This window comes from Bombus fervidus, chromosome 5, assembly GCF_041682495.2.
Source record: "Bombus fervidus isolate BK054 chromosome 5, iyBomFerv1, whole genome shotgun sequence".
Taxonomy (NCBI): domain Eukaryota; kingdom Metazoa; phylum Arthropoda; class Insecta; order Hymenoptera; family Apidae; genus Bombus; species Bombus fervidus.
Genome location: NC_091521.1, coordinates 17,993,491 through 18,020,218, shown reverse-complemented (window position 1 = coordinate 18,020,218; position 26,728 = coordinate 17,993,491). Strand labels below are relative to the sequence as shown.

General features: G+C 34.4%; 5 protein-coding genes across 14 annotated transcripts in view; 2 read left to right on the top strand and 3 right to left on the bottom strand.

The window, feature by feature from the left end:
* Positions 1-11,409, top strand: part of Mmp2 (Matrix metalloproteinase 2) — a 108,751-nt gene extending 97,342 nt beyond the window's left edge. For all 8 annotated transcript variants that reach the window (XM_072004193.1, XM_072004191.1, XM_072004198.1 and 5 more), the window contains 5 exons: positions 13-171; positions 9,585-10,063; positions 10,260-10,558; positions 10,745-10,848; positions 10,941-11,409. In XM_072004193.1, coding sequence (XP_071860294.1) covers positions 13-171; positions 9,585-10,063; positions 10,260-10,558; positions 10,745-10,848; positions 10,941-11,182 — 1,283 coding nt within the window. In that variant the 3' untranslated portion in view covers positions 11,183-11,409. The remainder of the gene's footprint in view (positions 1-12; positions 172-9,584; positions 10,064-10,259; positions 10,559-10,744; positions 10,849-10,940) is intronic.
* A 282-nt stretch (positions 11,410-11,691) lies between these two features.
* Positions 11,692-13,519, bottom strand: Ppcdc (phosphopantothenoylcysteine decarboxylase). 2 transcript variants are annotated; one of them, XM_072004234.1, is made up of 2 exons: positions 12,506-13,334; positions 11,692-12,108 (listed from the first exon to the last, which is right to left on the bottom strand). In XM_072004234.1, exons 1-2 carry the CDS (start codon positions 12,929-12,931, stop codon positions 11,938-11,940), a joined length of 597 nt encoding a protein of 198 aa, XP_071860335.1. In that variant the 5' UTR covers positions 12,932-13,334; the 3' UTR covers positions 11,692-11,937. The 2 variants fall into 2 exon arrangements, with proteins under 2 accessions (XP_071860335.1, XP_071860336.1); XM_072004235.1 differs by lacking the exon at positions 11,692-12,108 and adding an exon at positions 12,272-12,420 and having other exon boundaries at positions 12,506-13,519.
* A 263-nt stretch (positions 13,520-13,782) lies between these two features.
* Positions 13,783-14,292, bottom strand: LOC139987698 (cytochrome c oxidase assembly protein COX19). Its single transcript, XM_072004242.1, has one exon. It carries the CDS (start codon positions 14,035-14,037, stop codon positions 13,783-13,785), a length of 255 nt encoding a protein of 84 aa, XP_071860343.1. The 5' UTR covers positions 14,038-14,292.
* Positions 14,293-16,337: 2,045 nt separating this feature from the next.
* Pths (probable ATP-dependent RNA helicase DDX47) lies at positions 16,338-18,810 on the top strand. Its single transcript, XM_072004204.1, has 8 exons — positions 16,338-16,541; positions 16,981-17,074; positions 17,173-17,337; positions 17,416-17,582; positions 17,658-17,894; positions 17,963-18,186; positions 18,250-18,511; positions 18,608-18,810. Exons 1-8 carry the CDS (start codon positions 16,473-16,475, stop codon positions 18,749-18,751), a joined length of 1,362 nt encoding a protein of 453 aa, XP_071860305.1. The 5' UTR covers positions 16,338-16,472; the 3' UTR covers positions 18,752-18,810.
* Positions 18,811-20,928: 2,118 nt separating this feature from the next.
* Positions 20,929-25,838, bottom strand: Not3 (CCR4-associated factor Not3). Of its 2 annotated transcripts, XM_072004178.1 has the most exons (9): positions 25,336-25,828; positions 24,245-24,477; positions 24,011-24,166; positions 23,754-23,933; positions 23,377-23,664; positions 23,008-23,263; positions 22,322-22,929; positions 21,786-21,995; positions 20,929-21,674 (listed from the first exon to the last, which is right to left on the bottom strand). In XM_072004178.1, the coding sequence occupies exons 1-9, from the start codon at positions 25,358-25,360 to the stop codon at positions 21,576-21,578; spliced, it is 2,055 nt and encodes a 684-aa protein (XP_071860279.1). In that variant the 5' UTR covers positions 25,361-25,828; the 3' UTR covers positions 20,929-21,575. The 2 variants fall into 2 exon arrangements, with proteins under 2 accessions (XP_071860279.1, XP_071860280.1); XM_072004179.1 differs by lacking the exons at positions 20,929-21,674; positions 21,786-21,995 and adding an exon at positions 22,077-22,201 and having other exon boundaries at positions 25,336-25,838.
* Positions 25,839-26,728: the final 890 nt, after the last annotated feature.

Genomic DNA, 26,728 nt, shown 5'->3' with positions numbered 1-26,728 from the left:
TTTGCCTTTCAGGAACCAGCCTTTTCGCGGTGGCCGCGCATGAATTTGGCCATTCTCTTGGCTTAGCACACAGCTCGGTTTCTGGAGCGCTCATGTATCCATGGTACCAAGGATTGAGCTCTAATTACGAGTTGCCGGAAGACGACAGACACGGTATTCAGCAAATGTACGGTGAGTGAGTTTGCATATTCGATAATTTCGTTGCCATAATAACAACGATTATAATACTCTACGCTTTCGCCTACTAATTTTGCAGACGACTCGAATCACAAACGAACGGACAAGGCTATACGGGGTTGGGTAGAATCGATAAAGAAAACAATCGAATCACGCGCGTCGTACGATAAATAATTAACGAACTCGCGGTCCATTTGTGTACTTTTACGTTTACACCCCGGCACGAAGGGGAAACCATTCGCGCGACCTTACGTTTCTGTCTGGTTTTTGCGATATGATTTATGTGTAGCGGCACACGAGCTGCAGGACAATTCGAATCATGTTGTTCTTTTGCCTCGGAGTATCGGTATCGTTAGGATATGCATAATGTAATAATAAACAAACTCCAAAACAACGTCACCGCTACGTGCAACCGTCGAACAAAGTCGAATTTAAACTTTACGCTACTCCCCCGAGTTGGTATAAATAAACGAGCGCGATCGTAAGATGACCAGTTCTTCAATCTCGGTCTAGAGCAATTTTATTCTCTCTGCAGTTAGTATCGAGCGTTCTTGTCGAACATTCTTTTAACGACCAGTATCGAGCGATCTACGGTTGACTCTGAGTTATATTTATAATATTTCAAAATATATTTGACGATTTAAAAATGAAGTAATCTCGTCGTTTAAACAACGACTCGACCAACCATCCTCCACATATGTTTAGCATTTTTAGATATTACTCTCGATTAGAGTATCTAAAGAGTAAAATATCTAAAGGGAGAACTGTTTCTTGTAATACGTTTGACCTATCGGAAGCTCGAACGCGTTAAGTTTGGGTTAGGTCAGGCATCAATCACGCGTAACACCGGCAACGCTGGTTCTTTCGATATCGGTCCACAGCGATATTTCCACGGAGGAAAAACGTAGAAAAGCCGCGCATAACTGTCGACGAGTTAACAAGATTGTTCTCTCGCATATTCGTCTGCCGATCCTTCGGCAAGTTGGTTTTTATTCGTTCTAGAGAAGCGCGCAAAACCTAGTAACGCGCGGTCGTATGAAAATGCGAAGGTACAGACTGAAAGTACGAAAGTGCTCGCGAAAGGGCATAATTGAAGTTTGAAATATACATGGTCGACCGACGAAATTCAGGATAAATCGAGAAAACAATTTCGCGAAATAATCGCGACGGTAGAGCGTAGAAAGATGTCCCCGCGGTTGGTAACAACAGGGTGAAATGAAACGTGAATAAAATATAAAGAACGGCCGTCCCCTTTCCCTTTCCCTTTCCCTTTGCTTCTAGCGGGATACAGGCCGTAGATTCGGGTGATTTAGCGTATGAGAAAGGTTTCCAGCCTCCCAGACCCGGATCGCAAATGCATTCCACTTGCCCCTTCCGCTTCTGTTTTTGTCCTCCCTCGTTCCCGCTATTTCACTCTTTCTTTCCTCCTCTTTCCTCTTTAAACGCGTTTCTCCGTTTCTACCTCTTATACCGGCCAATTTCTTCTTTTATTCCTTCATCCCGACTCCCCCGATTTTATTCATCACCGTGATTTTCTTTTTTTTTTTCCTCCGCGTCCTCCAATCCGCCATCTCTTTCCTCTATCCCCTCTGCTCTTCTTCGCTTTTCTCTTCTGCTTCCACTTTTCTAACTTTGGATCACGCAGTCGTTAATTTTTCCTGTATATTGTTCGTACTTTCCATCTCCACCGTATCCTTTTTGTCTTTCTCGTCGTTTTACGTCACCTTGTTTTCTCTTCGTCATTTCCCACGTTCATTTTCGCTCTTTACATTTCTCCGACGCTAAGTCTTTATTCTCTTTTTTTAGCCGCGATGATGTATGTTCGTTGCAGTTTGCAGGAAAGAATATTCCGACGAAGAAAACGTCTTTGTCGCACGACCCTGTTCTTGCGCAGGATAAGAGCTCCTTAATCCACGAATCAAGTAGATCGTTTACGTCCTATCGTTTAGGGATATAACTGTTATAACGTAACCTGATTCTTATACAAATTATATAAATTCATATTCATACAGGTAGATCTGTTTTTTTATTTCTGCGCGTACAACATACTGGACAAAGTTTAACCGAGAAAAACTAGGACAGCGTCTATTAAAGCAAGTAAATAAGTTCGTGCAACGTTGTCGCAAAGACTGGGCGAGTAACGCGACGATAATTTTATTCAAACGACCATTCCACGTGGAAAGGCGTGTTTTTCAACGACAAACGCGTCATTCTCACGACGTTTTAAACTTTTTCACGGGAAAGATTTTCTTCCAGCAGTAACGATTGCTTTCGTTTAAACAGTCGCGTGATCGACGTCGTTCGTCAATTTCGGAAATTTCCAAATAAATTCTCTTTTTAACGAAACGCGAGCCTTTGAGCGTGCATTTGCGATTCTACTCGTACGCGGTGTATCTATTAGATCGTCCGAAAAGTTTCTTTCGTTTTATAAGAAAATAATGGATGTACAATATTTTCCGTTTTATATTATTTTATCGAATTACGTACGATCCATTTTGCTTTATCAAAATAAAGATCACAACGTTCGATAGATTAGGTTTCATGTTTGGATAAGTAATTGATATAACATATGAGTTAACAATCACAAAAACCCATTAGTTACCCAATTACTTGACACGACGGATCAGGTCCGCAGACTGAAAAGACAATAGCCCTTAGATTGAAGCGTTAGATTCAACTAGAGTCAAACATACTATAAACTCTTACAATCCAAGTTACAGTACCACGCCAAAGTAATTTACTTATAATTCTCAATGAGAATTGATTGTAAAATTCTTCCAAATAAAAAAAGAAGAAATTTTTCATTGGCAATACCAGACGAATCGGCAAGATTTTTATGTTTCATATATTTTTTATAATACCTTATACGCGATGCCTAAAATATGCAAAAAGGACATGTTCGATAGCGATAGGAGCGATGACTAGCATTATTTTGAACCTGACAAGATAGTAGACGACGATAGTGCTTCAGACGGTGGAAACGAACTCCTTTCAACGAGGAATCGGATCGCGACCTTAAGATACCCACGGTTAAAGAAGAAATATCCAAATTCAGTAACAGATATGACATAAGAGTTATCAACCACGAAAACCCAATTACTTGACACGACGGATCAGATCCGCAGGCTAAAAAGACATTACCTTCTAGATTTAAAAACGATAATCATTTATTATTCACGTTATAGTACCACGCTAGAATAATTTACTTATAATTTTCAATGAGAATTGATTGTAAAATTCTTCCAAATAAAAAAAGAAGAAATTTTTCATTGGCAATACCAGACGAATCGGCAAGATTTTTATGTTTCATATATTTTTTATAATACCTTATACGCGATGCCTAAAATATGCAAAAAGGACATGTTCGATAGCGATAGGAGCGATGACTAGCATTATTTTGAACCTGACAAGATAGTAGACGACGATAGTGCTTCAGACGGTGGAAACGAACTCCTTTCAACGAGGAATCGGATCGCGACCTTAAGATACCCACGGTTAAAGAAGAAATATCCAAATTCAGTAACAGATATGACATAAGAGTTAACAACTACCAAAACCCAATTACTTGACACGACGGATCAGATCCGCAGGCTAAAAAGACATTACCTTCTAGATTTAAATACGATAATCATTTATTATTCACGTTATAGTACCACGCTAGAATAATTTACTTATAATTCTCAATGAGAATTGATTGTAAAATTCTTCCAAATAAAAAAACAATGTTTGTATAAAGTTGTAAAAGACGTGTCCGTAAAAGAAAAACACTTTCCAGACAATCTAATATTTCCGTATTCGATGCTTTAAAGGACAAATGTTTCGATTTACTGCGTTCGTTTTTAAACTCCATTTGAATCATAAATAGTTAGCAATCCTATCGTTACTGACTATATTTTTGAATTTCATTCGAAAATAAACAGAGAAATATAGGTAACGATATTTTTACGAAAACAGAAAATCCAATACTTTTGCAATACTCTTATGTGCTAACACGATCATCGCCTTCGTTCACGGTATCGACTATCCCTGTAAAAGAAGAACAGCGAATAGGTGCTCGTGCCGTTGTGGTTTCGGGAATATTTACCTACGAATAAACCGATGGTCGCGTGAAACGAATGTGGTACTACTTGAAAAAGCAAACTTCGTGTGTATTTGCAATGTTCATTTGTAGCATAGGTTATCGGCTGAATACGTATACGGCGCAACGCACGGTGCAGATATAAAAATCGCTCGACAAACTTTCGTTCGCGATAAAAACACATCGCGATACGACGGCTTTTCACAGCTTCCGCTATTTATCGATCGGGCTATGTGTCACGAGAACATCCAAAAATCCTAACTTAAATGAAAACAAACTGTAGGGCGTTAGCGTTTTTGTTTTTGTTCGAATTCCGTGCAGAGTAGAACCGCGCAACCTTAACCACCGGTACAGATTAGCGCGATTAGGCGAATAATCGCGGCTTGTACGTAAAATGGAAGTACGTAAGATGCTCTGTAAATATTTCATCTAAAATCTTCCAACGTAACTACTACGAGAAATTACAAGTTTCATACGTGTTGGAACTTTAAACTCTTGCCATCTTCTAACGTCTCATCATGTTTCTATTCGTTTGGTCGTTTTATGATCGTTCGTGTAAACGAAGCATGCAAATTAAACACGTTGCCGATACGTAAAAGCAATTTGCTATATCGTCGTGTACCCAAAAAGTAAGAAAAGTCGACGAAAAGGGTTTTGATATTCGAATCTTGCGTGCATCGATGCTTGTTTCGAGAAAGAGATAAAGTTAAAAGAGAAAAACGTAGAAAAAATAACGCAAATCTCTCGAGACTTCTCCTCTCTGTTTCTTTCAGTTCGACGAGGAGAATATCTCTCTTTTCGTTGCATCGTAACGCGACGTTTCATAAACGTTCCTCTCAGGACAATTTGCTTCTTGTCTTAATTACCCCGATTTTCCCGTAACTCTTCCTTTCCCGAACGATCCCACCTTCTCCTTTCTTTCCTATTTTTTTCCTGTTGAAACTTCACTTCTCCGGACACACCGTGCTCTGTATAATCGACAGCTTCGTTCGAGTCTACCACTTCAAAGCTGATATTTCCTTTATCCTTTCGTGTTTCTTCTTTTTCCACGTGATTTCCCTTTTTTTCGTCAAATTTTGCTGTTACACGTACTCGAGAACACCGACGTACAAACTATTCGCATTAATCAACGTAATAACATAGAGGTGCCGTTTATAAACCGCAGGAAAACTCGGTTAAAGTATGACTTTTAAATACGATTTTTCTCCTACGAAATCGTGCACTAGGTTCTGATAAAATTGTTTATGTACGCGCATATTCTCCGTCACGGACATAGGAAAAACGAAGCTTTTACGCCAGCTTTTAGCCTCCGATCTGCCGATGTAGCGGAAACGATAAAAACTCATTAGCACGAAGAAGCGTGTCGCTTAATCGCGAATCACTTTGTTACTGGTTCTTGAATCAGCGACGTAATCCGGTGGACTGGAAAGCAAAAAGCAGGAAGGTAGCAGCATCCTAACTCGTAGCGTTATTTCGTAAAATCGTTTTTAACGCTCCGAATAAAATAAGTGTTTAAGGTATAGAGAGGATTTGGAAAAACGAATAGTTTAAAATTTATTTACAAATTATTCAGCTCTACGTGTACGTTACTCTCTAAAGGACTGGACAACCTACTACTCGCTTGATTGCTTGTTATCTTCTGATTCCTTCTAATCACTTCTAACGGCTTTTAATAACTTCTAACCGCTTTTAATCGCTTTTATCTCAACTGAGACCTTCGACGCTCATATATATACACTCTCACACGTACAGTATAAATGTACCATCTATTTAACAATAAGATCGATGAATTTGAAGTTATTTTTGTCATAGACGTAAATTTCTGCTATCCGTGTGAAAATCAATCGTCATTGTAATAATCTTTCAGGTTATTCCTTGTAGAAAGGAAATGTTCTTTCTTTTTCTTTTTTTTTTTTTTTTTTTTTGATCGTAATTTTCTCTTCTTTCCTGCGATCGAAGGAGCAAAAATTGGATGAATATTCGACGAAAACAGAGAAAAAGAATACCCATATACATTATAATTTGACACGATTGTTAAAGCTGGCATGAAATTTGTTGAAGTAATTACTCGAAGGAAAGAAGAAAAACTCTACACCTTTTCTCTTGTATACCCGCGACCTGGAGACCGCTGTTAAGAAGAGAAGACAATTTAGTGAAAGAAAAGAATTCGGAATAAGCAGAGATGCATATTATTGCGCCTTTGAATATAAATTTTGTTTTGGATTACAAGCTCTAGAAAGAAAAGAGCTATAAGCAGATCTCTATTGCCGTATCTTGTACCCTTTAGTTAGAGTTACAAGATCAATTTTTTGATAATGTCCTTTCCTATAAATATTAGGTCGTCCGAAAAGTTTCTTTCGTTTTGTAAAAAAATAATGGATGCACATTTTCCGTTTTGTATTATTTTATCGAATTACGTACGATCCATTTTGTTCTATCAAAATAAAGATCACAACGTTCGACAGATTAGGTTTCACGTTTGTACAAAAATGCATCGTTGTAAAAGACGTGTCTCTAAAAGAAAGACACTTCTCGGACAACCTAACGTATGAATGCGCTCCCTACGCTTCTTCTATTGTATCGTAACACTATAAGAGCGATCTGGATCAGCATACATTATATACTGTAAATTCGGCCAGTCGCGGGGAGACGCGTTCGCGAGGAGGCGCGTCAACGGGTGTCGTAAATTCCCGTTACGATTGTATCAATCGACACCACGAGCAAGTCGATCCCCGTATTTCTTTTGGGATAATAGGGGTAGTTCAGTTGGAATAAAACTATAGTCTACAGTTTTATTAATATATATATTTATTTCTATTTTACACGGATACACACTCTCATACACAAGCGAAGTCGATGAATTTGATTACTTAGACGGAACGTAGAGTTAATATGAACGCCCGATTGTCGTACGAACGGTTGACTTGACTGTCGCGAGGGCTTGAAGAGCCAAAGGAACCCGGGAGATGTGTGGCACAGACTGGCCTAGACTCGACTCACAGTTCGTTCTTTCGCCATCTCGGGAGTAGGAGACTTTCTACCGTCTTAGGTAGTGGATGATATTGTTTTTTGGGATGAAGTCTCTTTTTTCTTTGTATACACATCCGCTCTTTCCGTATGGCAGATACCCGTTTTATTCGTGATTGTTACCAGCACGTAATAAATTCCAGGTAGTGGTGAATAACCCGCTGTAAACGTAAAGTACTTTTTGGGACTCTACGTCCCGTAATTTTAGTGCAGACCGATCGACCCATCTATATACGTTAGACATTAAACTATCGTTAGAGTATATGGTGGGTCCGTGGGTCTGTAGAAGGTCAGAATAACGGTATGAGGGCCGTTGACAGTCAGGTAATAAGGGCTGACTTGTTGGCCGCTTCATACGGCGTAACATATACGTTGAAAATTGTGGATCTTAATTGCCGAAATAAAAGTAAAGGGACGCTAAGGTTATACTTAGAATTCGTATTAAAATAGTTTTAGATTTATTTAATAAACGATTTCCAGGATCTTCGTGGATACACGTTTGCACGCGTCTCGGCAGTCTCTTCCATACCACACTGTCAACGGAACAGTTGCGTTCGTCTGCTTTTCCAGATACTGTGCACACACATACTTCCGCACACTCGTATTCACATACGCGTGTCACTACTACACGGCCAGTCTAGTCCGGCACATAAAATTATACATATCTCGATAGTATACTTATTATTTATTTATTTATTCACCTTTATTTATTTCGATATATTTTTCTATTACCAATTCATCCGCTGGTTCTTCTATCGGTCAACCTGAGCAAAATGAACAGTCGAACGAAAGCAAAACAAACCAAAATTAATAGTCAAACCACCGAGGTTTCTTGAAAACTCCATTATAAATAGCTGGAGTCAGGTATACGAACGAGAAGTCAATGGCAATAAACGTTATGCATAATACATCGCGGCATGCAAAGTATGTATATATCATGCGCAACCCCGTACTATCTGCATTATTGCATTATTCAGGAACGGCGTGTGTCCCAGAATCGAATGATAATTAATATTCGTGAGGGAGCTACCAATTAGCGAACGGAATCTGCACGCGGCTGCTGTGGTGAAGATAGAAAGAGAGAGAGAGAGAGAGGGAGGGAGAGATTAGAGAAACGAATAAACAGACAGAGAATGAAAATGAAAAAACTGACCCGTCTAACATCATCTCTTTGACTATCGATGTAATTACAGTGACGATACATTCAAAATTCCAATTACAATGTTTTTGATGACAACATCGATGAATTGACATCTTAAATTCTCAGAGACTCTTTTCGTCTTCAACCTCGAGTCAAAGACATTTCTCGAGTTAATTAATTCTAATTAATCCTATTCTAAATAGGAAAGATTCAATTTTATATGGTAATTTGGTAAGCATTAATATCCCCATAAAAGTACGTGCACGATATACTTTTGGTTTAAATGGAAAGCTTGTAGTTACAGCTTGGAACATCTGCAGTGATGCAAGTCGCAGAATATCTAAAAACTTTGATCACCGAAAGACGTGTTCCGCGAATAACTTTCACTCTAAAAGTTCTACGAGGTCATTTATCATTTAACGTAGAAATAATAAATTAATAACGATTTTTACAAACAATGAAAAAACGAAATTACATCTTGTACACGATTGGAACATACAGATAGCTCGAGATTCGCCTTTGTTTTCTTATCCTGAATTATAAATAAAACTAGTTCTGTGCGGATAATGTAATCCGATTTTACGTCTGGTTGCCGAACGTAGAGTCTGGGAGGCTGACGTTGTGTTCGATATCAAGATACGGAAATAGTTGTTTGTTTCGGCATTAAAAAGTAATGCCGTGAAAGATGCGTTGAATTGATTCAATTTCGAAACACAAGAATACGCTTTTCTCTTCTCCTTTCGTCTCTTTCGTATTGAAAATGAATTCAGGGCTGAACCATCTTCGCGGGATAGTAAATCTTTACGTCTCTGCATATGTTTCCAGGAAGATAACGATTTACGGCTTATCGTACCTTTCATCCCAGTTTTATCGATCTGTGCGAAACGATTCGAATTATCGGTGTACATTAATTAAATTATACTTGCAGCTATTTATCGAATATTTTGCTACTCGGTACACCGAATTTTACTTTCGTCTTATTTTATCGATCGTTTAACACCATATCGAGTAAGAAGCGAAAAAAGAATATTTCAAGCCCTGGATTTTTTAAACTATACTTTATTTCCGATCTTAATGGATATTAAAATAGTTGAAGCGAACGATCGATTTATTATCTGCGTGATAGTTGTTTAACGAGTACCTCGTGATCGTGTGTTACAGGTGCACCCGAAGAGAAACTCTGGGCCAAGATACCAGGTGGTCCGCCACCTCCGGAACGACCTACAACGGCCCGGACAACTACGACAAGCGTTGGGACGACGTACAGACCATGGAGAACACGACCAACCAGGCCAAATCACTATCCAAACGACGACAGGCCTCGCCGCCCTGATCGCTACCCTCAAAAGCCGGATTACAGAACAGAGAGACCAGAGAGGCCGGAGGACAGACCTCAGAGGCCTCACAAACCTCACAAACATCACACCACCTCCACTAGTACCACTACTACTACTACTACCACCAGCACTACCACTACCACTACCACCACCACTACCACCACCGTCAGGACACCGTACACGCAAAGGCCAAGGCACCGATGGACAACGCCGACACCCAAAAACGATAAACCGGATAAATGCGATACCAGCTACGATGCCATCAGCATTATTCGCAGGGAAATTTTTGTTTTCAAAGGACGAGTAAGTTGTCGCGTGAGATTGCAAATTGTCAACATCCTCGATGTACGCGTGGAAATTTCATTTTTGGACGTTCGACGTATCGATAAACGTTTTATTGAAAAATTTTCTCCACGATATAGAATAAAAGAGATATACAGCGATCGAATAGAAATAAAGAAATGTAATACTAATTTATCGTAATCTGTGTCTTTCGTAGTATTTATGGAGAATCGGTGACCAAGGATTGTACGAGGGATATCCAGCGGAGATCACGCGTTTGTTTAATCTGCCTGAGAACATCGATCACGTGGATGCAGTGTACGAGAGGCCAGACAAGAAAATCGTTTTCTTTATCGGCAAAAGGTACTATGTTTTCAACGCCAACAATCTCGAACCGGGTTATCCAAAGCCATTAACTAAACTGGGATTGCCAGAATCATTGGAAAAAATCGACGGTGCGATGATTTGGGGACACAATGGAAGAACTTACTTCTTTAGTGGATCCGAGTATTGGAGGTATCGAACAAAAATGTTTTATCTGCGATTGATATCAAAGTTAAAATGAAATTAGAACATACGTAACGTCAACACATAGCTTTGAAACGGGCGAAAATTATATTCAGCGGAAACAAATGATTTAAATCGAATTTAATTTAACGATTATGAAGATTAAATTTTTTAACGATTATGATATTCGTACAGGTTTGATGAATCAGTAAACCACATAGAACTCGACTATCCAAGAAATATAAGCATGTTCGCTGGTGTTGGAACCGACATCGACGCTGTTTTCCAATGGAAAGATGGTCTGTATTCGTGGAATCGATTGTGATAATCGCAATATCAAGTATATGTAATCGTTATATGATAAAAATGATGAAACGTGTATATCTTTTAGGCAAAACATACTTTTTCAAAGGAAAAGGCTTTTGGGAATTCGACGATCAAAGAATGAAGGTTGCACACGAAAAGCAAAAATTATCAGCCCCGTTTTGGATGGACTGCCCTCCGGAATTGGAAACGAACGATGTGGAAAGTTATCCAAGAAAATCAAAAATCATGGCCTCGAGCAACGCGTCGTCACGATCGACCTTCTTCCTCGGGATATTTTTTATAGCGTATTTTAATAAATATTTGTAAACTGTGATATTTATGTGAAGTCGTGTATAAATATTTGTGCGTATATGCATATGCGCCCCAAATTTTAACACACAAACAAAGAAATACACAAACGCGCGTGCGCGCGCGCGCGCACGTACACACGCACACCGTTTTCCTTATACCGAGTATATATAAAATAATTTTAATAAAGTAATTTTTAAATAATTTCAACGAAAATTTTAATAATAAACGATGACTTATCCTAATTTGTGAATTTTTTATCTTTCCAAACGACTCTTTTCACTGCATGAACAGTTTAATTGTGAATTATAAAATATACGAAGCGAGAAGTTGTTTTTAAAAAGAAAGAAATATCAAGGGAGCCTTAAATTATGTTGTCTCGTTTAACTCATATATTTAACAAAAACATGTACATATTTATTTACTGTATCAACGTTGAACGATATGTTAACAGAACATTTTTACATTTTTTTACATTTTATTTTGGCGAGTGAACAAACGGACTCTGCTTTATTTACTCTTCTTAAAGCAATTGTTTTAGACGTTTCGTTTGAGCAGCAAAATATCGCGACATAGTGTCCTCGGGAAAGCGTAATCTTACAAGTCGATACTTGCGACTGAACTCGAATTTCACTATGAGCATAAATTATTTAAATTCCATCATAGTGCGCGTTATTCTTTCGCTTTTAAATATCTTTTCTTCGCAAGATTTTTCACATGTTATACGTATGACGATAAAGCTTCGTTGAATGTTTCACTTTAACTTCCTGATGCTAAAGGCGCAAATCCGGCGGCGAATATGGATCCCAAGGATTAAGCAACCTCATTGTAGTTTGAACGATACTGTCTACTTCTGCCATTCCACCTATTCCTACATCGCCACACATAAGAGTTTTAGAAATGCATGTAACCTCCTTATATCCCCAAGACTTTAACAGAGCTATCTAAGAAAAGATAAGAATAATCAAGTTTAATCACACAATACCGCAGATTTATGTTTAATAAATTCTATTAAAGTGTTTTTTTTTTTCCAACAAACTTTTCAAGTTTACCAGGTTCTTTTTTTTCAAATTTTTACTATTCTAATTTAGTAAACTATAAAGACAAAAAAATTAAATTCGAGTAATTCCACTAAAACAGATTTTCATTGCTTATCTTGTCTAATTTAATTAAAACGTTACAAAACTTTTTCCCATAACCACTAGTTTGAAGATTAATTCTATGATAAAGAATTGCCCGATCTTAAATCCAATTAACTTAAACCATAAATATGATTAAAGAGAGATATTTATGTATAATATATATAAAGAATATTATATATTTAAATATCATACTACGTACCTGTGGTGCAGTAACAGGATGTTCCCACATTTTTGTATTCATGGCAGGACAAAAAATCAAAGGTTTCGCTGGATCCCAGGCACGTGCGACACAAGTTAAGATATTATCGCATATGCCACTGGCTATTTTACCAAGGGTATTGGCATCTAGTGGAGCGATTAAAAATAAATCAGCCCATTTTACCAGATCAATATGTAATACAGGATCGCCTCTATCTTGCCAAGCTGCCCATTCTACAGTGTCAGATAATACTTGAGTTCCTGGAGGCAGTTCTGCTTCTTTCAAGAAATGTTTAGCCTTTTCGGTGACTACTACCCTTACATCCAAATTATTCTGCCATAACTTCTCTACTAATTGTGGCAATTTAATTGTTGCAACGCTACCGGTACAACCAACTAGTATCTTTTTTCTAGAGGTGCTTGACATTTTCACAAATTTACGTTTGCTTCTTTTTTTTAATGTGTTATTTAGTTCTGTTCTATCGGTTATATCAACAGACGATGTGAAATTACAACAATATTGAAATATATATAATATATCCCTATATATTAGGCCTTCTGATGCAAAATGTCTAAATTACATTGAATAACTGAAAACTATAATTAAAAGAGATCGATATTGTATGAGATAGACAATAATTTCTCTTCCTCTTACATATATTATTCTCTATATTAAATGTATTATTATTTCTAACAGTTTATTTTGAATATTTAATGATTTGCTTCCAAGTCTCTTCACTGCACTACAATCACTTTAATTTGGCTGTATATCAGAAAGAAATTTTCTATTGATAATGTCGAGTCATCGTCGTTCACAAATCCTTTTAAATAAATATCGGTAATAACTCGGTAATAACTGCTCGTTCGCGATCGCGTCCGCTTATCTGTACTGGTCGGGTGGGAGTCGAAAAATTCAAATTTGTCTTAGATCAACAGTTGCTCTCAACGACGACATTGTTTTTGCCCGGAGATAATTTAATGTTAATTTCGTGTGTCGAGGCGATGTCCGTGTTCCTAGGCACAGCAACAACATGAGTCGCTCTCGCTTCGCCTCGTCCTATGACTCATGTGCCGCTACATATATATTATTTATAATTTGTGATGTACATACGTAAGTTATATGTTGCTAAAAATTTGTAAATATATTCTTAAAATTCGTGGGAGTATTTTCTAAAGTGAAACAAGAATGACCAGCGAAAAAGTTCATAAATACCAGCCAAGTGATAAGAGCGGTGATCTACAACGTCGCGACAATCGATTAGTAATAAATCGCTGCTGTTATGTCTCCTTGACCTCATCAGAAAAACCGAGATTAGACCAATCTTCTCGCGCCATAAGCTCATTATCCATCCGACAACCAAGGTAATCCTTTATAACATTTCGACACATTGTGTTTTCGTTCTTATTGTCGATCAAACAACGCATATATTTGATCATAAGCTTTCTGCAGACACCCTCATGATCGAGTGGAAAACTACCTTTCTCCGGAGGTATGGATGTAAGTACCTTCTGTGAGAATGTGTACGTGGACATCACTACCGTCGGTTCACGTTCATACAAAAGAATCGGTTGAACAATGAATACACACAGAATTTTCGAAAACCTCTTTTAAACAAACTTATTACGAAATAAACGGTAGACCGAAGCCACCATTGTAGAACATTCAATGCAACAGCGCCACTTGTGATCGTATCTTTAACTTCGTTTTATGCACTCTATATTACGTAACCACAGAAGAATATGGTGATCGCCGATGCTTATGGGAAAAATTCAGTCAAAAGTAAGCGAATTACCAACGATAATCACCGGCGATCTCCTTACTCACCCTGGTAATACAACAGAAACACATTTATGCGACAAAAAGCATAACATATAATATATGATATTAAACATAAATTTACCTAAATTTGCATAAATTCATATATAAGTTAAAATATTGAAATTCCACGATATTTAAAATTGTCATCAAAAGATAACATCACCGATTCGTAATAATATGTTTTACGTATCAAGGCGGATACGCAATAAGTTACTAGATTTCGAACCAATCATGCATGTTCCTTCCTTTTTCTTTTTTCTCACATTTCATTTCCCCCTATCTCTTTTGCTTTTCTATATACTATCTATATAGAACCATTACAGGAATAAAATATACAAATTTTTCAATGCTTACAAGACAAAAATATGTAAAATTACCCCATTAATATATAAGTACTTAGAAAATATTTAAATACTCTGCATTAAAATATTTAATCAGTAAGCATAAATTGTAGCAGGTTCTAGGTATACTAATTTCAAAGAGGAAATGAGAGTACCCACGCTTATGGACCTGGTTATTCCCGGACTAGTGCTGCGCCATGCGGCCAGTTGCTGAATTTAGTTGATTATTACCTTATATAAGAAATTAGGGATCTGCCCTGCTTGGTTGCACACTAGCATAGACAAGAACCTATTGATTTCCACGCTACAAGAATCTATTTAATTATACGGTCTTACGGAAAAGCTCATATCTACTTTTCTACCCGAGATAGACAAATATAAGAATGACAAAATCGTGCAATAATGAAACTAACTGTAAGAGAGAGAAATTAATTGTTTACTATATTTCTCCACGATGACAACGATGATATAAAACAGTATTAAAAATGGTACAAAATGTCAGAATATAATAATTTATTAACAGAAAACAAAGAAAATAAATAAATTTCTGCCGTTGAGGACATCTCAACTGCTCTTCGCCCTCCCTCTCGATTCTTGAGACTTGCGTCCTTCTTTCTTGATATCTTTTCGGGCGCGAATCCTCCTCAACTTTAACGGAAAGCTTTCCTTCGGATACTCCTAAAATCATTGAAGGAATTGATAGGACCTATAAAAACATAATCGCAATAGCAATCAATTAGCTCATATTACTTGCTATATAATTCATAATTATATCATATAATATAATACAATTAGTAATTATATGTCAAATAAAAACGATAGCCCGGGTCTCACCACGTGGAGGTTGGCTGCATATGAAGACCCTCCCTGAAAACAAAATTTCAATTAAATCTCAAATTAATCGTATAACGTTATATAAAGTACTATTTTGAATTTGCAACAATATTTTACAACATTTATTGTCATGACAATGTAGAATAATTGAGAGTCAAAAACAAACAAAAAATCATCTATTCTACGTTATTACTATTACATTACATTACATTACACTGTCATTACATTACTGTCCTATCTAATTGTAAATCACATTTAAACTATATAATCGGAGATATAAAGAATCTGGAATTCCTATTTATATAAAAAGCTACAATAAATCTAAAATAAACAGGGAGGAGAACATCTTATGAAATAAATTTACATTTCAAAACTTTCAATTCCTTCTGTGTACCTTGAGATGCCTTGTATCTCTCTCCACAGGTGCTACAGAAATCCCTGGAACAAACTTAAGTATAGTATTCTTTCAACTTTCAAGTTGGTGAAATTGAGAAATAGAGAACATATTTAAAACAATGTTCGTTAACAATTACGAATAAAATTATGTTCTTAATGAAAAGCTTTTATGTGTTACACGTGTAAGGTTGTTATTATTATATAAAATATGATACGTATTAATAAAAATATCGTTATGATATATTATTTAATTATTCATACTACTATTAGTAAATATATTTCAATTCTTGTTACTCAATACGTTCTTGTCTATACTAGAGTGGAACCAAACCGAACAGCAGATCCCTAATTTTATAAGTTCTTATATATTCTAATGTCAATTAAACTCAGTACTTGGCCACATGGTGCAGCACTTGTAATATGAAACAACTAGAACTACGGGTGTGAGCACTGTCATTTCTTCTCTCCTAATTTCTAGCATAAATGTTTTCAAACTTGTGAGGAATAAGTTATAATGTGTGTGTAAAATTAAAAATTTATTGTTATTACTATTAATATAGTATATTAATGATTACAAAATGGAAGAAAGTAATCCAACAAAACAACAGGATGAAGAAAATATAAAGGAACTGACATGGAAAGATTTGGTAAGTTGAAAAATGTCTGTAACACACATCTAACCTAATCAAAACAAAAAAAGTATTCCATATGTCCTTTTATAATCACATATACATTAAACTTAATGTAACAATTGAATAAATTATTTAACGTAATAATACAAAAATATATTCGTAATTATAAGAATATAACATTTAGAAATTAATATTATATTTGAAATATACTTGAATTGCACCCTATATTTAATTAAAATAAATATATTTAAAAATATATATAAAATTTATCTTTATCTTCATTTCATATTATTATATTCTTGCGGTATTTGAGATACATGATTAATAATTATTCAGTATTTAATATTCATTAACATATATCTTAAATATTTTATTCTTTTAGGAAGAATATGAATAAAATACAAATATTATGTTAATATTTCATTAATATTATGTTAATTGTTAATATTTCTAGGGGATTGTAGACACATTGTGTAAAACATGTGAAGATTTAAAATGGAAATCACCTACAAAAATTCAATGTGAAGCTATTCCGTTAACCCTTGAAGGTAAAATGAAAAGAGAAATAGACATATATATATGAAAAATAAAAGAACTAGAATTAAATTGAAGTACTTTTTGTCAAATTGAATTTAAAATTTATTAGGTAAAGATGTAATAGGATTAGCAGAAACTGGTTCCGGTAAAACTGCAGCCTTTGCTATTCCTATATTACAGGCACTGTTAGAAAATCCACAAAGATATTTTGCTCTAATTTTAACACCTACCAGAGAACTAGCCTTCCAAATATCAGAACAATTTGAAGCTTTAGGTAATGTAAATATTTCATTTTGTAGTAATTTAGAATAATGTACTCATGATTATTACATATAATGTTATTTTATTCTAGGGTCAAGTATTGGAGTAAAATGTGCAGTAATAGTAGGTGGAATGGACATGATGTCTCAGGCATTGTTACTGGCAAAAAAGCCACATATCTTAATTGCCACTCCAGGTAGATTAGTTGACCACTTAGAAAACACAAAAGGTTTTAATCTACGTTCTTTAAAATTCTTGGTAAGTAACAGTAGTAGTTTTATTATATATGCGTGATAAAAAATTGATGCACTTATTGTTCCAATCTTTTAAAAGGTTATGGATGAGGCAGATCGAATTTTGAATATGGATTTTGAAGTTGAAGTAGATAAAATTTTAAGGGTAATTCCTCGAGAAAGAAGAACATTGTTGTTTTCTGCAACAATGACTAAAAAGGTTCAGAAATTACAGAGAGCATCTTTGCGAAACCCTGTTAAAGTGGAAGTTTCAACAAAGTACCAAACTGTTGAAAAATTACAGCAATATTATGTTTTTATCCCAGTTAAATTCAAGGTACGAGAAAAAATAATTTTTTCATTTTTGTAGAAATTTCTTTTTTACAATAAAATTTCATGTTGCAGGATGTATATCTTGTACATATCTTAAATGAATTAGCAGGTAACAGTTTTATGATATTTTGTGCGACTTGCAACAATACAGTTAGAACTGCTCTTCTTTTACGAAATTTGGGCTTTACTGCTGTTCCTTTGCATGGACAAATGTCACAAAATAAGAGAATAGCTGCTCTTACTAAATTCAAGGCGAAAAATCGATCTATACTTATTTCCACAGATGTTGCTAGCAGGTAGGTATATGATATTCAGCTTATTTAATTTATTTTTTTCGTGATATATGTTTCTTTTTATAGGGGTCTCGATATTCCTCATGTAGATATTGTAATAAATTTCGATATACCTACACATAGTAAAGATTATATACATAGAGTTGGACGTACTGCACGTGCTGGTCGTTCTGGTCGTTCCATCACATTTGTAACACAGTATGACGTAGAATTGTATCAAAGAATAGAACAATTGATATCAAAACAATTACCATTATATCCGACTGAAGAAGAGGAAGTAATGGTGCTTCAAGAAAGAGTAGCTGAAGCACAACGTATTGTAAAAATGGTACAATCAGTTATTTGCTATTTGATTATTGCAACAATATTAATAATAACAACAACGATAATGATAGTAATAATTATAAACACTATCGTATTTTAGGAAATGAAAGATATCGAGGACAGTAAAAAATTAGGTAAACGAAAGAAGCATCAAGATGACAATGAGGATGATGATACAGAACAATCTATGGGAGTCAGAAAAAGGATAAAAGGCAAAAATAAAGGAAGGGGCAGAAAGGGTTAAACGGTCTAACTGCCTTATTAAGTACATTTACTTTTCCTTAATAAATAATAGAAATGCAAGATAGTATTTGTTTTTATTGGCATTGTTATTTGTTTGTTTTTATAAATCATACCACCATTCCCCTCTTATGTATTTCATGTATCTCTATTTCAAACTCATAGTTTGTATTAAGATCCTTAAGTAACTGTTAATTTACAAAACCACATTTACTCCCTTTTGCGACATTTATCTGCATTAAAACGGCGAAAATGGATTCCTTTGATGATTACCGCTGTGTAAATTTATTACCGTAAAACTAATGAATCTAACCAAGCAGTTGTAAACTACTATTCAAAGATTGTAAAATAAGGAAAAATTTTTAATATTTAAGAAACTATTGTTCTATCGTAATAATTTTCTTGCATTGAGCAAACATCTCTATCTGGATAAGAATAGTGTAAATTACATTATTCAAAATTACAATAATTTAAAATTTGCTGCATTATTTGCTGATATTAATGAAAGGATACTATGGAACAATCGCCAAGATGTATATCCAATTCAATTTTCTACTTATACATTTTTGTCTAAATTAAAATGGAATTCTGTTTCTCAAAAAATGCAAGACAAAGATTAAAAGTATTTGATATATTGAAAAAATAATAAAAATCTCATAACAAATGCAAAAATATTATATACTGCACTCAATTATAAAATTCGTTAGATTTTTCTCTCAAATCTCTATAAAAAATCACAAATTAACATTGTACATGTTTTCATCGTAGAAAATATCCAGGAACAATAACGCTCCACTTTACCTTTATAATAATAATAATGCAACATTTAAAAGCTACATTAGTATCATTTAACTGTATAAAGTAGCAACAAATCCTTATCCTTTATCTTTTTCTGAAACTGCAAAACGATTTTCATCAAAGGTGCACCGAAGAATAATATAATGCTGCAGAAAGTGAAAAATGCTTGATGTTGTAACTTGTATCTACTTAGTTTTCACTGTAAAGTATGCTAATTAAAATGCTGTAATATAAACTGCAATTCTTATAGACCTAACTTCCGTTAATGTACCGTTAACAAGCATGACACCTTCGATATATATTAAAATATTGAACACCATTAAAGGGTTACTGAAATTGGATGGTGTACAACTATGTTGCAGAATGTTTGCAAAATATGTTAGGAATAAACCTAAAACACATTACAACTTATAAATCAACATTTACTACAACACATTGGTTTCTCAAGAAATACGATTATTCGATACGATTTTATCGAATAGTGCCTTTAATGTAAGTTAAAAAAAAAAAAAAAAAAAAACAAATAGAACACCATAGGCAGATACTATCATGCAAATATAGTGGTCGTCACAATTTCCATTCATAACAAGAGTATCTGCTTAGAATATATCTATCCTTTGTTCAATAAGTTTAATCATCATCCTAAAGCTAGATCGATCAGGTGAGAAATCTCAACTTTTGTTTTTTATTACTAACGAATGCAATATGTCTAATCTCGTTGTCGAAGGCTTTTGTTATGATGAATAACACGTATGCAGGCAATTGCTTCAAAGTTTGAAGCAAAAGCTTTGTCTTTGTCTGAAATTATTTATTTCAAATGCCGATACTGTCTTGCATCATTTAACGATTAAATGTTAAAGATTAAAGGTACAAGGAAATATACATATATGTACATGTGTGTCAAATTAGTGAAAATCTTTTTCTTTTATTTCTTATCGAAGATGCTTCACCGTAACCAGTATCGACAATTTATAATAAATAAATTCGTACAGTATGGCTTTATTTCTCATTCTCTCTTATTCTCTCTCTCTCTCTCTCTCTCTCCCCCTATTTTATTAATTTATAAATACATATGCACAATAATTATCACGAATCGTCATTTGAAAAACACAGTATGTAATAGGTAAAAGTTGCTAGAATAATAATCAAATCAAAATGTCCTGAATCGACAGGGTATGCAATAGAGAAGTAACTAGTAAATTAAGCTACTTTAAATACATAATAAAACCATTTTGACTTCGACGACGAGTTTCAAGATTCGTATTTAAATTGTTAGAATATATCTGTAAGTAACCTGGTCGAGGGCAGAAATCTAATGGATGGAATGTTCTGAATGCAAGGTGTCAAAGATGTGTCAGATGCCAAAAATTGAAACAACTTAAGTTTCATTTAAATGAGAAATAAAATATATTCCATAATATTATTATTCACTATTTCTACACATTCTGTACAGTAATTCACTTTAAGGGTTTTATATCTCAATATACTTTATACAAAAAGGCTACTTATAATCTAACATTAAGACATACCATAGCATGAGCGCCCTCCACCTTACCGTTAAACGGCAGATGGGCCGCACGCATGTTTGTACTGGTATTACGAGTCAGTCGCCAGCGAGTATAACTTCTTCCTCTTGTATCACACACCACACACTAAAATATTAAAAGTGTGTTTCTGGTGCTTTTCATTCATTATATCTTATAGTTACATTGTCCCCGATTAACTTACTCCTTTGTTTTATTAGTTGCATTTTTGTTTCTTTCAATTGTGTGATTCATATTTTGCTTTTCTGTTTTTCAAAAAGGAATATCACAATGTCAAAATATAATGAAGTATCTTCATTGCCTGTTATGCATGAGCTTTTCTTTCGTTTTTGTTTCATTTACTTTTTTCTGAGATACTCTTTACCAATAAATAAAATTATATTTTGTGAAAATATAGAATTGTAAAAAATAAAATCTGTTTTTTCCATTTTTGATGATACCGGTACAGAAATAGTGTTTTCGGAGATTCCACAAGCAACAGGACTGTTAATTCAGATCTCTGTCCTCTAAGTACTTGTACTCAAATGTAAAACCTTCCTTTTTTCTTTGTCCCCACTTTTCATAATCGAAATAAATGTAGGTTCCCTGAAACAATTATATTTTACATAGTACCACTCTGCATAGTACGCAATGACGTATATTCAAATCTTGTCATCGATTTTTAATTATCACAAGTTAATATTTTATGTTATTAACCTGCTCATATTCCTCGTTGATCACTTTGGGTTCTTCGTGTCTCTGAAACCACATCATATACTTCGTATGAAACCTCCAACTTTGTTTCTTTAGAGCTTTTGCAGCCAGGTACTGGCCTTTAGAACCTTCCATGTAGTAAAATATGAAGAACAACGTTTCCGTGGAAAGACGTTGGAAGAACTCCACAGTATCAGAATGGGGAAGTTGACTCTAACATACAATAAAGTACATATGAACAAAAGTAGAAAGAAATTAAAAATTAATTTAACCTATATCTTCAAGATATAAATAGCCTTATAATGAACTTGTCATCTCTCTACTAAGTGGTATGCAATAGCGCTCAAAAACGCATTAGTAGGTCAATTTTCTCTCAAACAATCGATATTACATTTCGTTATTGACCAAAAGTATCATATCTACAAATTAGATCGTATAATATCGTGTGAGGAAAGAAGTGAACGGTACCAAATCCCAGACACACGCACGTAAACTTCAACTGAATTTATATAATGATACGATAGATGGTATAATGGTACCTGTTGATAATAAGAAGGTGTAACACATGAATTTCTTGGTAAATATGATCTTAAACGTTCAGAATCAGATGGCTCAGGCATATGGTAGTGGGCGGCTTCCATCAACTGGAACTGCAACTGGTGTTCTTTCTGAAGAGGTACTGGCCCGAGAGGCGCAACGCCAAGAAGAGGAGGAATGTGTGCATCCACGGTGACTTTGCTGTTATTATTGTTCGCCTTAGCGGTGTCAAAGATGTTTCTGTTCGACTCGGACGGCGGTATGTCCAAACCTGCTCGGACAATTACTTGTTGGGCTATAGATTTCAAAGAGGACATGCCATCAGGAAGCTTAGGGATGAGACCATTGGCAGTGGATGGCGCTGGCGAGCAGGAATTTGCGGGCAAAGGTGAAGATCTACTGCTGACTGATGACTGTGGTGAAGAAGATGGTGGGATCGGTGTTGTCATTTCATTTTCGCTGCTGTGATTCTGATTTTGTGGATTATGCAACACGTGTGTCGTCTGTATGGGCACTGGATTACTGTGCTGCTGCGAGGTTGTTTGTGGCACATTCGAGGTAACACTAGACGCAGACGATGATGACAATAAACCATTTTCACTGCTATGAGCTGAAAATTTTAAAAGCGAGTCATAATATTATCGTTAATCGTCCTTATGATAGTCAATCATTTTTACAATATACTTACAAGATGTTTTACTAGAGGTAGAATGGATGGCTTGTGAATTAGTATGTGATGCAGCTACTGTAGCAAAATTACCAGCATTAGTCGTAGCAATGTGGTTACTTGTAGAACTAGGCGAGCTATGGCTAGGTGTCATGGGAATGGTCTTGCTTGGAGTGCTGCTTGATAATAAATTCGATTTTATGGTGGCAGTGCTTCCCGTGGTTGGAATGCTCGCCTGTGAATTTAATAATGGCCTGACTGCTGTTGGTTTCACAGGCTGAAATTAAAGTATACAATAAAAATTCGTTCTCTATATCATAATTATCGATACTCGTATACATGTAATGAAACATCGGTGTTGTCATCGTGATCTTACATAAGATTACATACCTTCGTTTTTTTGTCATTATCTGTAGAACTATCACTTGAATGGTTATGCATGGTAGAACTCAATGGAGGTGATGGTATGGGTGAAGTACCAGAGTTAGTTGAGGTTGGTGTACCTCCAGTTTCGTTGCTATTATTACTATCTGTAGTTGCTGATGAGGGAATACCAACTCCAGACAGCTCAACTTCATCGAGACCAATAATATCATCATAGATATATTCATTTTCCTCAAAATCAGGTTCCTGCGAGGATTCGATATAATACTCTACATCATCTTTTATCCTCTTAATCTGTGAAACCAATTAAAAGATTAAATAATTATAAGCTTTCAAGGTATTAATATGGTCAAATAACTATATCTTTGTATTAATAAACTTACAGTGTTAACTTCAACAGACATATTGTCCAACATGCGTAACAATGTTTCCAATTTACGGATATGGTAACGATGTTTATCGAGCTTTGCTTTTAATTCATCCATCCTATCCTGCTTATCTTTATCTAACCTTTTTTTCTTTCCTGCGAGTAATGATTCTATCTCGGATTCAAATGTATCCAGCTACATAGAAATCATCAACGCGTTTTAGTTTTAACAAAATATTTTCCAGTCTATTTAAACATCATCGTATTTCATACCTGAAGATTTAAAGCGTCTATAGAATTTGCAAGCCAATTGCTAACTTCCTCTCGTTCTTTTTGAGCTGGATCAAGCTTTTGAGCAGCTCCTAATCCTTCTTTCGAATAAGCTTTTGTTTTTGTTTCTCTCTCCACAACTTTAAACCTTTCCATTTGCTAACAAAAATGTATTACATTTAAAAATTAACATGTAACAATTCTTGCAGTTTCAATTCTATATCAAAATATACTTACAGTTTCAATTAACTTTCTATATTCAAGAAGCGTACTTTTATCCTTAATTTCACCTGATGCAAGCCAGGTTTTAATCTGATCACGTAACCTTTGAAGTTTTTTGATTTCTTTCTTGAGATCTGCTTCATATTTCTCCTTCTGATTGCTGTTTGTAGCATTATGAACCTTTTGCCAAATATCTTCAAATGTCTCTACACCCTCCGTTACTTTTTTAAGGCACCGATCTATTTCACCTAGAATTTAAAAAATATATTTTAATTAGGATAATAAATAAATATATGTCATGCATTACATATATCATTTATTTGAGATATAGAAACATAGATTAAATTTTTGAAATTCAGTTACTATAAAAATTTGTTTACATGTAAAGTAACATAATTATTATTAAATCCCATACAAATTAGTAATTGTTGTTAGTGCGTTACATGTAATAAAACGCATAATGTAATAACTACTTTGATAATTTGTTATATATGTATATAAAATCTAAATGATATACTTGACTACGACCAATCAAGTTATAACATTAATAAGTATGATAAAACATGACCCAAAATAACAAAAATAATTTATTTCTGGCAAACAATTCTCCTAAATTATTGGTAAAAGAATTCAGAGTAAGTTATGAATTGAAAGTATAGTTTATCAGGCAATATATATATTGAAAAGCTTATATCGACAAAGGCATTACATATGTTATATCTTGTATCATTATATGTATGTATTGTGGAAATAATATATAGAACTATTTTAAAGGTTATTCTGACATAAAGAAGCAGTATGAGACTGTCATAGATACAGTACATGCAAGAAAAAATAACTTGCATTAAAGAAACGTATGAAAAGTTGAAACAGAACACATCAGTTCATCATACCCTGACAACCTGTACCAACTGTCAGACACAGAAGGCTGCTTGCAAGAGTAGATAACGCGAGTTAAAAATAGGCTACTACCGATCGCAAAATACAAACGTTTAATGTGGCAGAGAATTGCAGAGCGCGAGGCAAGAGTGGAATCAAAGTTGTAGTAGTACAGACCCATAACAAAATTTCTGAATGTAAACATGCTGGAAACATTTTCTTCTCACCTTGCAACTTTCTCGTCGCAGCCATGGCTATGTAAACATGTGATACAATAATTCATGCATAGTCTGGACGTAATGGAAAATATACGGAACAATTTTACGGAACAAATAGTCGCTGAACTATTATTCCCTGTATGATATGAGAGGCTCGGCCACAAGATGGCTTCCGTTTTCAAATGACAACGTCCGACCGTCCGTGAACGAGGTGCGTTGGTACTAGTTCCGTTTTTCCGTTAATCTTTTTAATCTTGATAGTGTAGGATATGCGCTACGTTTCGTCGAAAATCGACAGCACATAAAAATACACAAAAAGTGATAGCATCAACAAATGATATATATGAAATACTGAATAAATGAGATGGTATATTATGCATCGGCGCATTCACACATTCTACCTAATGCACATACTTAACTTGTTCGCGTTCATAAACCAATTGAAATTTGGTTAAACCTTTCGATGCGTTCACAATAATTATAATGATTTAGAATCCGGTTATTTTTGCACTTTTATATTTACCAAAAGAAAACAATAAACTCGAATCTCGAAACTCGAAATGTTGTTTTACTTACATGTCACTCGATTTATAGGTATAGATGCCTCAACTGCTAATATTAGAAAAGGTCGTAGATATTCAACAATATATTGATAAATTACTCGAAAGTAACAATAAAAGAATAAAATTTATTCTATTCAATTAAGAATTTTGTACAATATTTATGTATATACTCTCTTTATATACAATTAACAACTTTTTAATGTTATGTTTTGTAAAGTATTAAAATAAAGTTAATAATATTCATAGGTTACAGTGATGTTCATTTTAAATAAGATGTATTTGAAATAATATTTTCTTAAATAAATTTTACTAATAATGATATATGATATATGTATATCGATATTAAACCTTTTATTTTCAAATAATATAACATATAAGACCTGATAACATATCAGATAATTATAACATGTATAATTATGATATATTTTTGATTAACATATAAGATCAGATAATATATCAGATAATTATAACATATATAATTATGATATATTTTTTTACTTTTAATGTGTAAACAATATGTCAAAATACAATTAAATCCACTGAATAAAAATTTATATGAAAATTTATACGATAAATTGTAAAAACATTAAAAGTATTTTTTAGCTAATATAGGAAAGGAACATAGTCATAAAATATAAAATATTATTTATAGATTTATTATGTTTTATATTTTATTTAAAAGATTCATTAAATTCTTAATCATATTGTATGAACATATCAATAAATTTTCGTATTGTATGACGTACATTTAACATACTTACGCATATTTACATACTACTGACTTAATTAAAATAATGTAGCAGTTTTTCATGAAATTTTAGACAAAAATTTTACCAATA